The following is a 13253-nucleotide window of genomic DNA, read 5'->3' as shown; positions in this document are numbered from 1 at the left end:
CCGCTACCAAAATGCAAGCGCACCTTTCCTCCTCTGCAATGAAGCGTGCAAAGCCAAAACAAAGGAATGCACCACTTCTCGCTGTCAGACACGCGCAGCCCGGGTTGCACTTCTCTTCCCCTTGCACCAGCCCTCCTCCTCCCCGTTGCAAAACCAGCCTCCCACCGCGCCTTCTTCAAGACCCATTAAACCGCGCGAACGACCCCTGCGCCCACCACCCACCCCCTTCTTACTACTGGGAGGCAGCAGGCAAGAAACCTCTTAACGCTGCGGGGAGCTGCTAGTCCTGCTTTCGCCTTTCCAAAACGCAAAGGGTTGTGGGCATTGTAGTTTTCTGGATTGTTGCCGCTTTGTTAAACCAAGGGTCCCCCGCGCCTCCAATCGCTGCAAGTATAAGGTATGGCAGATAAACTCCGATTGCATATGGGCTGAAGGAGATGGCAAAAGCTGGGAATGTTTGAGTGCAGTTCCCTGTGTGTGTGTGTGTGTGTGTGTGTGTGTGTGTGTGTGTGTGTGTGTGTGTGTGTAAACTGTCATAAAGAAGTCCTTTTAATTGTTCTTCTCTTCTATTTCCACCCCTCCTCCCGCTTCCAAAGGCACGTTTTCCTCTTTGTTTCCGCTTCCCATCATGTGGTTGAAGCCAAGCCAGAAGATGGGCAAGGCTAAGCCCTCACCAATCTGCTGTTTGAGTGCATGGATGAGGGAGGCTGGAAGGAGGTTTTGAAAAAAGGTGCCTTGAGGCCAGGTGAGATGCGTCCTCCAAACGAGCCTGAGGGCACCAGGTTGGGAAAAACTGTCATCCTGGTCACTGCCACATTTTTTTCTTATTCATCCATGCTTATCAGGGTTGCATCTTTCCTTCAGCTTTGTTGCTGTGATACATAACAAACGTGCTCCACTTCTCAGTAAACAGATTATATTTGCTGCCGACCCTCGCTAGCTCTTGTTATGTTAACTTTATATGCTACGAACCAGAATTCCGCAGTCCATGGGAGTTCTGTGTTTCTGCTTATTCAGGGCTGCTTCTGTAAAAAGTACATACAGTAACAGACAAAAGGCTGGGCGTGGAGAGAAACTTCTCCTTCCTCCCCAGAGTTGCCTCCACTTCCGCCTTCACCAGCAGAGATAAAATCGGGGCATGCAAAGGAGGCGGGTAGCGGGTCTGCATCGTGCGGAGGCAGAAGAGGGGGCTGGTCCCTAATTAAGGCTCCTAATTAAGCGCCATCACTACCTGCCTCCCGTGCGGGGTCTCCCATTCCCGCCCCCGCTGCCCAGGATTTCGGGTGAGTGCAAAGCCAATGGCGGTGAAGGAGGGAATGGGCTTTGCAAGGGTGTCCAGGGTGAGAAGCCCCGGGACGGGGAGAAGAGAAGGGAGGAAATTGAGCTGTTTTTTAAATGGGGGCTTTGAAGACGGAGTGGGGGGGGGAGAGAGAAGCTCCCTCCTGCAGGGATCTGGTGCAAAGGGAGTTGCAGGGAAGGAAGGGGGAGAGGAGTGGACATTGCTGGCCAGGATCGCCTTAATAATAGTATTAATTTTAATATCTGTACCCTGGCAGAAGACTCCTCGAAGGAGGACCTTATCTTTAGGCAACAGGCCAAAGCATTCCTCTTCTCCCAGGCGTTTGGCTCATTAAACCATCAATGGCCTTCGCAACTGCGTTTTGCGTGGAGGGGGACTTGTCGTTTTTATCTCTTACTCTGTTATGCATCTCTCTGTTTTTCTATTGTAAACTGTCCTGTGATCTGTGGAGGAAGGACAGTAAAAAATGTTTTAAAAAGTAGTAAAAATAGGAGGGCCTGTTGCATTAAAAGGAATGGTTGTAAAGAGTCGGAGCAGCATGCATAGCAAGACAGGCTTAGGAAGGAATAATAATAATAATGATGATGATGATGATGATGTAATAATAAATTTGTTACTTGCACCCTGCCCATCTGGGTGGCTTCCAACAAAATAAAACACATTAAACATCAAAAACTTCCCTGTACAGGGCTGCCATCCAAAGTCTTCCAATTTGTTGAAATGGTCTTCAGTTTTAAAGAAATGCCCTCTTTAAGGAATCACGTGGTATAAACATGTATGTTATCCTCTAGGTCCATACACACACATAATACTGCCAAGCAGTGCTCCAAAGTGCTTATCTTGGGAACTTGCCATCTAAGTTGATTATTCCTGACCAAAGTTCCTGTTTCCCAAAAGGACAGGAGGGGGAGCAAAGAAGAAAATGGATGGGTTTGAAGGCTCTTTCCATCAGCCGCCTCTCTCCCCTGAGCAACAAGAGAAAAGGGTGTTTGCAGGGCAGGAGAACAGAGGAGGAGGCAACGAGGCCAGAGGGAGCAGTGGGTAGATCCACCTCCTCTCCCATGGGGTTCAGATGCAAGCAAGGGGCTTCCTCCTCCTCCATGCAAGGGCCACCCATGTATTCAGAGCAGTCCTTTGCAGATTAACTCTCAAGTTCCATGGGATCTACTCTCGGGTCAGTAAGGTGCATCCCATGCCAGCCTTTGAAGGGAGGTGGGACAGGCAGATTATGTTGTTGTTGTTGTTTAGTCGTTTAGTCGTTTAGTCGTGTCCGACTCTTCGTGACCCCATGGACCATAGCACGCCAGGCACTCCTGTCTTGCACTGCCTCCCGTAGTTTGGTCAAACTCATGTTCGTAGCTTCGAGAACACTGTCCAACCATCTTGTCCTCTGTCGTCCCCTTCTCCTAGTGCCCTCAATCTTTCCCAACATCAGGGTCTTTTCCAAGGATTCTTCTCTTCTCATGAGGTGGCCAAAGTATTGGAGCCTCAGCTTCACGATCTGTCCTTCCAGGGAGCACTCAGGGCTGATTTCCTTAAGAATGGATAGGTTTGATCTTCTAGCAGTCCATGGGACTCTCAAGAGTCTCCTCCAGCACCATAATTCAAAAGCATCAATTCTTCGGCGATCAGCCTTCTTTATGGTCCAGCTCTCACTTCCATACATCACTACTGGGAAAACCATAGCTTTAACTATACGGACCTTTGTCGGCAAGGTGATGTCTCTGCTTTTTAAGATGCTGTCTAGGTTTGTCATTGCTTTTCTCCCAAGAAGCAGGCGTCTTTTAATTTCGTGACTGCTGTCACCATCTGCAGTGATCAAGGAGCCCAAGAAAGTAAAATCTCTCACTGCCTCAATTTCTTCCCCTTCTATTTGCCAGGAGGTGATGGGACCAGTGGCCATGATCTTGGTTTTTTTGATGTTGAGCTTCAGACCATATTTTGCGCTCTCCTCTTTCACCCTCATTAAAAGGTTCTTTAATTCCTCCTCGCTTTCTGCCATCAAGGTTGTGTCATCTGCATATCTGAGGTTGTTGATATTTCTTCCGGCAATCTTAATTCCTGCTTGGGATTCATCTAGTCCAGCCTTTCGCATGATGAATTCTGCATATAAGTTAAATAAGCAGGGAGACAATATACAACCTTGTCGTACTCCTTTCCCAATTTTGAACCAATCAGTTGTTCCATATCCAGTTCTAACTGTAGCTTCTTGTCCCACATAGAGATTTCTCAGGAGACAGATGAGGTGATCAGGCACTCCCATTTCTTTAAGAACTTGCCATAGTTTGCTGTGGTCGACACAGTCAAAGGCTTTTGCATAGTCAATGAAGCAGAAGTAGACGTTTTTCTGGAACTCTCTAGCTTTCTCCATAATCCAGCGCATGTTTGCTATTTGGTCTCTGGTGGTTCCTCTGCCTTTTCGAAATCCAGCTTGCACTTCTGGGAGTTCTCGGTCCACATACTGCCTAAGCCTGCCTTGTAGAATTTTAAGCATAACCTTGCTAGCGTGTCAAATGAGCACAATTGTGCGGTAGTTGGAGCATTCTTTGGCACTGCCCTTCTTTGGAATTGGGATGTAGACTGATCTTCTCCAATCCTCTGGCCATTGCTGAGTTTTCCAAACTTGCTGGCATATTGGGTGTAGCACCTTAACAGCATCATCTTTTAAAATTTTAAATAGTTCAGCTGGAATATCATCACTTCCACTGGCCTTGTTATTAGCAGTGCTTTCTAAGGCCCATTTGACTTCACTCTCCAAGATGTCTGGCTCAAGGTCAGCAACCACACTACCTGGGGTGTACGAGACCTCCATATCTTTCTGGTATAATTCCTCTGTGTATTCTTGCCACCTCTTCTTGATGTCTTCTGCTTCTGTTAGGTCCTTACCACTTTTGTCCTTGATTATGGTAATCTTTGTACGAAATGTTCCTTTCATATCTCCAATTTTCTTGAACAGATCTCTGGTTTTCCCCATTCTATTGTTTTCCTCTATTTCTTTGCATTGCTCATTTAAGAAGACCCTCTTGTCTCTCCTTGCTGTTTTTTGGAAATCTGCCTTCAGTTTCCTGTATTTCCCTATCTCCCTTGCATTTTGCTTGCCTCCTCTCCTCCGCTATTTGTAAGGCCTCGTTGGACAGCCATTTTGCTTTCTTGCATTTCCTTTTCCTTGGGATGGTTTTCGTTGCTGCCTCCTGTATAATGTTACAAGCCTCCATCCATAGTTCTTCAGGCACTCTGTCCACCAAATCTAAATCCTTAAACCTGTTCCTCACTTCCACTGTGTATTCATAAGGGATTTGATTCAGATTGTATCTTACTGGCCCAGCGGTTTTTCCTACTTTCTTCAGTTTAAGCTGGATTTTTGCTATAAGAAGCTGATGATCTGAGTTACAGTCAGCTCCAGGTCTTGTTTTTGCTGACTGTATAGAGCTTCTCCATCTTTGGCTGCAGAGAATATAATCAATCTGATTTCGATGCTGCCCATTTGGTGATATCCATGTGTAGAGTCGTCTCTTGTGTTGTTGGAAGAGAGTGTTTGTGATGACCAGCTTGTTCTCTTGACAGAACTCTATTAGCCTTTGCCCTGCTTCATTTTGAACTCCAAGGCCAAACTTGCCAGTTGTTCCTTTTATCTCTTGATTCCCTACTTTAGCATTCCAATCCCCTGTAATGAGAAGAACATCCTTCTTTGGTGTCATTTCTAGAAGGTGTTGTAGGTCTTCATAGAATTGGTCAATTTCACTTTCTTCAGCACCGGTAGTTGGTGCATAAACTTGGATTACTGTGATGTTAAAAGGTCTGCCTAGGATTCGTATCGAGATCATTCTGTCATTTTTGAGATTGCATCCCATTACAGCTTTTGCCACTCTTTTGTTGACTATGAGGGCCACTCCATTTCTTCTACAGGATTCCTGCCCACAGTAGTAGATATGATAGTCACCCGAACTGAATTCACCCATTCCCTTCCATTTTAGTTCACTGATGCCCAGGATGTCGATATTTATTCTTGTCATCTCATTTTTGACCACATCCAGCTTACCTCTATTCATGGTTCTTACATTCCAGGTTCCTATGCAATATTTTTCTTTACAGCATCGGACTTTCCTTTCGCTTCCAGGCATATCCGCAACTGAGCGTCCTTTCGGCTTTGGCCCAGCCGCTTCATCAGCTCTGAATCTACTTGTACTTGTCCTCCGCTCTTCCTCAGTAGCATGTTGGACGCCTTCCGACCTGAGGGGCTCATCTTCCAGCGTCATAACTTTTATATGCCTGTTGTCTTTGTCCATGGAGTTTTCTTGGCAGGGATACTGGAGTGGCTTGCCAGTTCCTTCTCCAGGTGGATCACGTTTAGTCAAAACTCTCCACTATGACCTGTCCATCTTGGGTGGCCCTGCATGGCATAGCTCATAGCTTCTCTGAGTTATTCAAGCCCCTTCGCCACGACAAGGCATTGATCCATGAAGTTCCATGGGATCTACTCTCGGGTTAGTAAGGTGCATCCCATGCCAGCCTTTGAAGGGAGGTGGGACAGGCAGATTATAGGAATGGGCAAAGGTGTTTGAAAATGGGTGGGGGCTCTTGGGAAGGGGTCTTTTTGTATGCAACAATGGCAGCGAGGATGCTGATTGCCAAGGGATAGAAAGGAGATAAAATTCCATCAAAAAAGGAGTGGCAAGTAAAAATGCTTCAATATATAGAAGTAGCATAGATGACGGAAAAGATCAGAGTTCGATTGATATAAATAAAATCTGGCTTTATTCCCTTATGGGGTACATAAGAGCCTTACAGAGTTCTCCATCGTTAGGAGAAAAATAACAGAGCCAACGAGAGAATATTGAGAAGCAAAGCAGCTAGTAAGCTTGATCTTTAGTGACTGTTGCAACTGGGTCTTTCCTCATGGCAGGACAAAGGAGAAGAACCCAGAACAAAAGAGAACCTCCACTTTTATCATTTTCCCATCACCAAGAAACAACCCCAAAATACATCATTCCTACTGTACATCACAGCTACGTAATCAATACCTCACAAAAAGGGAGGGTTCAAGGTAGAAATCTGAGCACCTTTTACACCTCTCCTAGTCCTCCTCTCACCCCTCCCAGGTGTGAATTCCTAAACACAAAGAGAAATTAACATTTTCGTAAGAGTTGATCACTGTCTTTTGTTCGAAAGAGTCTTCCATTGTGAATGAAAGTTCCTTCACATTTGGTCTGTTTGGGAGAATCAAAGCGGTTTTCAGGCCTGTCTTCCTGTACTGTTTGCTTGGTACGTTTATGAACATTTATAAGTGATTAGGAAAATAAATAACCTATATCAAGGAAGTCGGAAGTTGATGGCTGGAATAATTTTTTGCATTCATGATGTATTATTCTATTTCTTTAATAAGAGATGTGTTGTGCTTTTTTGTTTTCTTTTTCTTTTTCTAAGCCTTCCTTGTGTGTGTATGAGTTGATTTTAAACCAATAAATATTAAATAAACAAAATAAAAAGGAAGGGAGGTGTTTGAAAATGGATGGAGGCTCTGGGATGGGGGTGCCCAGTTGGGGCTTCTCCGGGGGCAGCAGAATGTCTTGGGCAGGAGAATCCCTGCAGGAGCTCTGTGACTCCCTTGGCTTCTTCCTCCCTCCCAGGAAGCTGCAACTTGCTCTGATTTCTGCCCTCCTCAGGAAGCTGAACCTGCAAACCTGGCCAGGATGGAAGGAGGAAGATGGACGGTTGACCTGGTCAGGCTGTCTCCCGCATCCTTCCCCATAACCTCTGAGCATTCCCTCCCAGGTCCCTGGGAGAAATCTGGTGAGTTCCAGGGGAGAGGAGATGGGGACAGGGATGGATGGATGGTGGAGGGAGAAAGAGGAAAAGATGGAGAGGAGACAAAAGGCAGAGAGTTCCTGGCAGGAAGAATGAAGAGGTGAGCCCTTCTCTAAAGCAGCTCTTTGATTCTTGAATCCCTTTCATAAGGTCGTAGGGGCAGATTTTCTTCCTCCAGGCCTTTAAATCTTAGGAGTTACAGTGGTACCTTGGTTCTCAAACGTAATCGGTTCAGAAGTCTTCCAAAACCAAAGCGTTCCAAAACCAAGGTGCACTTTCCCATAGAAAGTAATGCAAAATTGTAATGATAAAAATTAAAATTAATTTTTTTTTATCTGCACTGATAATAGTCATTGTTTGGATGGGGGGCTTTTATCCCTTTCCACAGTCACTCACTCAATCATAAAACAAGAAACAAGTGGAAGACCGCTTCTGCAAACGCACGCAGCGCAATAGAGTGCTTCTACTCGTGTGAGCAGAGAAACCTGGAAAAATAACAGAGGGTTACATAACACGAGAATATTGATACATTCTCCACATTTTTCATTTATCTAAATTGTTCATAAATTTATTTACAAGTGATTCCCAGCTAATGTTTTGATTTCCTTCCAGTAATCTCATAGGTAAATTATAAATTCCCCCCATTCTTTTTTAAAGTCCTTGTTTTCTTGATTCCCGAGTCTCGCCGCTAATTTTGCCAATTCAGCATAGTCCAGCAGTTTGGTTTGCCATTCTTCCCTAGTTGGGATTATTGCATATTTTCATCTTTCCCAATCTGCCTCTCCCAATCTGCCCTTTGTATGTTATGTCCTAAGTCCTTTGCCCATTTAGTCATAACTGATTTGACCTGTTCATCCTTTGTACACCATTCTAGGACGAAGTGATACATTTTACACAGATTTTTTATGTTCCTTCCTAAGAGGTTTTTTTTAAATTGTGATGTCTCATAACAGGGTCAACTGCAAAAGCTTTTAATTTACCGTATATGCTTTATTTCCTCCTGTTTTTTTATGTTACTTCCTAAGAGTTCTTTTTGAAATCGTGATGTCTCATAACTAAAACCATTCTTTTTGTCTAGGTTAAAGATATTGTTGAATTGATGGTACTGTAACCAGTCAGTTACAGCTTCCCTTATCTCTTCAAAATCTTTTAATTTCAGTTGGTTTTCAACTTTAGTTAACAGCTTTTTATAAGTCGGCCAAATACTTCTCATATTCAAAAATTTTCAGAGATATTGCTTCCAAGGGGTAAAGCCACCAGGGTGTTTTTTACTCAAACAAATGGTTATACTTCTCCCATACCCTGAAAATGGATTTTCTTACTATAGGATTCTGAAAAGCTCTATGCACCTTGGCCTTTTCCTACCATAAATATGCATGCTATCCATAATTCATGTCCTTCCAGATCTAAAATATTGTATCTGTGTTTTCCAATGTAATCCATTTCCGGTTGCAGCAGATACAGGATGCTTCATAATAAAGTTTCAAATCTGGAAGGGCAAAACCTTCTCTCTCTCTTACATCTGTTAATAATTTATTTTCTATCCTTTGTTCCCGTTCCAGATAAATCTAGATATATCTTCATGCAATTTTTCAAAGCATCTTGCGTTGCCTGTTGCCAGGACTGATTGGAATAAGAAGAACATTTTTGGCAACACATTCACTTTTATTACTGATATTCTCCCCAAAAATGATAAATTCATTCTGCCCCATATCTCTCAATCTCTTTTTTTTTCTTTCCACACATTCTCGTAATTGTCTTTAAAAATATCAATATTCTTAGCTGTCAAACAAATCTCTCAGTATTTGACTTTTTATGTATAACTAACTCTGTTTTCTGTTGTAATTCCTTTCTGTCTTGATCCATCATGCTTTTTACCAAAAGCTTAGTCTTATTATTTAGTTTAAAGCCTTCTACCTGCCCGAAGGCCTGTATCTTTTCTAACACCTTTGGTAGAGTATTTTTGGGATCCTTCACTGTAATTGCAAGGTCAACTGCAAAAGCTTTTAATTTACTGTATATGCTTTATTTCCTACTGTTACTCCTCTAATTAATTTCTCCACTCATTCTCTCTCGCCGGGGCCTCTAATACCAAAATAAATTATAATGGTTATAGGGGCTACCCTTGTCCCCTTCATTATTTTACACTTTTCTGTTCTAACCTTATTAACAATCAGCATGGCCTGTTGGTAAGAATAAATTGCATCAATTCCTCTCCCAAATGCTTCCCCAAAACTCATTTTTTTCTATTATCTTTTTCATAAAAGCCCATGAAACGTTATCAAGTGTCTTTTCAGCATCTACAAACATTAAGGCCGCCTTTTCTCATTTCTAACTTCCAAATATTCAATCATATCAATTATATTCCTTATATTCTCCTTCATCTGATGTTTTGGTAGAAAGCAGGCCTGATTGTGATTAATTTTATTTTCTGCTAAAACACCTTTCATTCTATTGCCTAAAATATGAGTAATGCTCTAAATGGAGTATTTTTCTCCCCTTTTAGTTCAAGAATTATTGAGTTCTGGTCTGAAAGCGTTCTTGCTTGTATTTCTACTTTTTCAATCTATGGACTTCCATCCTCCTGGAGACAGTGATGGCCAACAACTTGGACAGCTTGAAAAAGAGGATTAGACTGATGTCTGTGCTGTACCCTCGTGGTCCTAGGCAATAATGCTTCTTAATACTAGCTCCTGGAAAGCACAGGAAGTCAGAGGGCTCTTGTGCTCAAAAATCCTGCTTGCTGGTTTCCCACAGGCATCTAGTTGGCCACTGTGAGAACAGGATGCTGGACTAGGTGGGCCTTTGCCTAATCAAGCAGGCTCTTCCTATGTTCTAATACAGGCACACCCAAACTTGGTCCTTCAGATGTTTTGGGACTACAACTCCCATCATCCCTAGCTAACAGGACCAGTGGTCAATGATGTGAATTGTAGTACCAAAACATCTGGAGGGCCGAGTTGAGGGTGCCTGTTCTAATATATTGCAATATTTTTACACTTACACGTGGCATAGTAACACTAAAGTTTTATTTCTTAGTCATAGGTGAGGCTGCTACTCAAGCCTGTGATCATTTCTTCCCTGGAAAAAGAGAAATACTGAGATGTGTCTAAGAAGCCCATTCCAGCATAGATTATAAAATAATGAAGTTTATTAAGTGTGAATGGAGTGATCTTGTGTTGTTATTGCCGTTATCTCATCTCATCTCCATTCCCCAAAATTTGGAACATAGCGAGGGCAGTGGAAAAAGGAGAGGTGTTAAGAGAAGGTGCATATTGGGATTGACATGTGTTCAGTTTCTTTCTTGTCTTTCTTGAAAGTCTAACAGGATTCTCTTTCCTCCTACTCCCAAGCAGGTGAGGAAGGTGATGGCCATAATTCTATGGAGCCATCTGTCACTTCATCGGGAAGAACAAAGAAACAGTTTAAATGCATGGAATGTGGGATGTGCTTTAATAACAGTGGAAGACTGAGGAGACACCAACAAACACACAGAGGGGAGAAACCATTGGAATATATGGCATGTGGAAAAAGCATCAGTCAAAATGGAGCACTTCAAATACATCACCGAACCCACACGGGGGAGAAATCATTCAAATGTACTGAATGTGGAAAGTGCTTCCGTCAAAATGGAGTACTTAGAATACATCAACGAACCCACACGGGGGAGAAACCATTTGAATGTATGGAATGTGGAAAGTGCTTCCGTCAAAATGGAGTACTTAGAATACATCAACGAACCCACACGGGGGAGAAACCATTTGAATGTATTGAATGTGGAAAGAGCTTCAGTGAAAGGGGACACCTTAGAATACATAAACGAACTCACATGGGGGAGAAACCATTTAAATGTTTTGAATGCGGAAAGAGCTTCACTCAAAATGCAAACCTCAGAATACATCAACGAACTCACACAGGGGAGAAACCATTTAAATGTATCGAATGTGGAAAGAGCTTCAGTGGAAGTGGACACCTTAGAATACATCAACGAACTCACACAAGGGAGAAACCATTTGAATGTATTGAATGTGGAAAGAGCTTTAATGAAAGTGGAAACCTTAGGAGACATCAACGAACTCACACGGGGGAGAAACCATTTGAATGTATTGAATGTGGAAAGTGCTTCAGGCGAAATGAACACCTTAGAATACATCAACGAACTCACACGGGGGAGAAACCATTTGAATGTATTGAATGTGGAAAGGGCTTCATTGAAAGTGGAGCACTTAGAAAACATCAACGAACTCACACGGGGGAGAAACCATTTGAATGTACTGAATGTGGAAAGAGCTTCAGTGGAAATGGAGGCCTTCGAACACACCAACGAACTCACACGGGAGAGAAACCATTTGAATGTATTGAATGTGGAAAGAGCTTCGGTTACAGTGGAGCACTTAGAATACATCAACGAACTCACACAGGGGAAAAACCATTTAAATGTATTGAATGTGGAAAGAGCTTCAGTGAAAATGGAGCTCTTAGAATACATCAACGAACTCACACAGGGGAAAAACCATTTAAATGTACTGAATGTGGAAAGTGCTTCATTCGAAATGGACACCTTAGAAGACATCAACGAACTCACACGGGGGAGAAACCATTTGAATGTATTGAATGTGGAAAGAGCTTCAGTGAAAATGGACACCTTAGGAAACATCAGCTTACTCATGCAGGGGGGAAACCATAGATATTTGGAAAGAGCTTCAGGGGGAGTGGAGATCTTAATATTAATAAGCAAATTCACATGGGGGGGATTGTATATAATGTTTTCCACTCAGGTTTCCCAGCTTTCCTGGGAAGTGAAGATGACTGTCAAGTCTCTGGATGTTTCAAAAAGAATAATCTAATGACAAAAATAAAGAAAGTGGAAATACTCTAATGGCAAAATTGATATCTGACCACAACCCGGTGATGTTAGAGATGAGAGAAGGCAAAAAGAAAAGTAAGGGATGGAGATTAAATGGGAGGTTATTAAATGATGATAAATTAGTTGAAAACACAAATAAATTGATGAAAGAATATTTTGAATTAAATATGATACAAGAAACAGATTTGAGAACAGTGTGGGATGCGGGAAAGGCATGTATATGGGGTTTTTATATACAGCAAAATATAATACAAAAAAGAAATAGAGAAGCTAAGTCAAATAAGATAAAACAGAAGATTGCAGATAATGAAAAATTATTTGCTAAATCACCCAAGGATGTGCAAGTGAATAAAAAAAATTAAAATACTACAAGCTCATCTATCAACAATATTGAGTGAGGACATGGAAAATAGAATAAAATGGATGAAACAAAAATCATTCAAATTAGGCAATAGACTAGATAAACTCTTAGCGTGGATGATCAAGAAAAAACAGAAGGAGAAATAAATAAGGTAATATTTTGTTGTTTAGTCGTTTAGTCGTGTCCGACTCTTCGTGACCCCAAGGACCATAGCACGCCAAGCACTCCTGTCTTGCACTGCCTCCCGCAGTTTGGTCAAACTCATTTTCGTAGCTTCGAGAACACTGTCCAACCATCTCGTCCTCTGTCGTCCCCTTCTCCTAGTGCCCTCAATCTTTCCCAACATCAGGGTCTTTTCCAGGGAGTCTTCTCTTCTCATGAGGTGGGCAAAGTATTGGAGCCTCAGCTTCAGGATCTGTCCTTCCAGGGAGCACTCAGGGCTGATTTCCTGAAGAATGGATAGGTTTGATCTTCTTGCAGTCCATGGGACTCTCAAGAGTCTCCTCCAGCACCATAATTCAAAAGCATCAATTCTTCGGCGAGAGAATTGATGCTTTTGAATAGAGGAATCTATTACAATACCGATTAATAATTTAATGAATAAAATAATGTTGGAAGGTGAAATCCCCAATTCATGGCAAGAGGCTAATATTACATTAATACAGAAACAGGGAACAGAGAGAGAAATGGTTAATAATTATAGGCCTATATCATTACTTAATAATTATTATAAATTATTTGCGGGAATATTAGCAAACAGATTGAAATAATATTGAAAGACACCTTACATCTTGATCAGGCAGGATTCCTGCTGAACAGACATAGAAAATCAAACATGAGGACAGTAATAGATTTACTGGAATATTTAGAATTAAGACCAAGCAAAGGAGCGGCATTCATGCTAATTGATGCCGAAAAAG

The 13253-nt window shown here is 42.3% G+C and overlaps 1 protein-coding gene across 1 annotated transcript in view; it reads left to right on the top strand.

Moving 5' to 3' along the window:
• The window catches only part of LOC132591586 (zinc finger protein 14-like), a 47148-nt gene extending 34164 nt beyond the window's left edge, over nucleotides 1-12984 (top strand). Inside the window, exon 4 of the mRNA XM_060270826.1 lies at nucleotides 10669-12984. Within this exon, the coding sequence (XP_060126809.1) occupies nucleotides 10669-11792 (1124 nt within the window). The 3' untranslated portion in view covers nucleotides 11793-12984. The remainder of the gene's footprint in view (nucleotides 1-10668) is intronic.
• Nucleotides 12985-13253: the final 269 nt, after the last annotated feature.

The sequence above is a fragment of the Zootoca vivipara genome, chromosome 2 (assembly GCF_963506605.1).
Source record: "Zootoca vivipara chromosome 2, rZooViv1.1, whole genome shotgun sequence".
Classification (NCBI taxonomy): Eukaryota; Metazoa; Chordata; class Lepidosauria; order Squamata; family Lacertidae; genus Zootoca; species Zootoca vivipara.
Note: the sequence above shows the minus strand (reverse complement) of the source record. Positions and strands in the feature narration are given on the sequence as shown.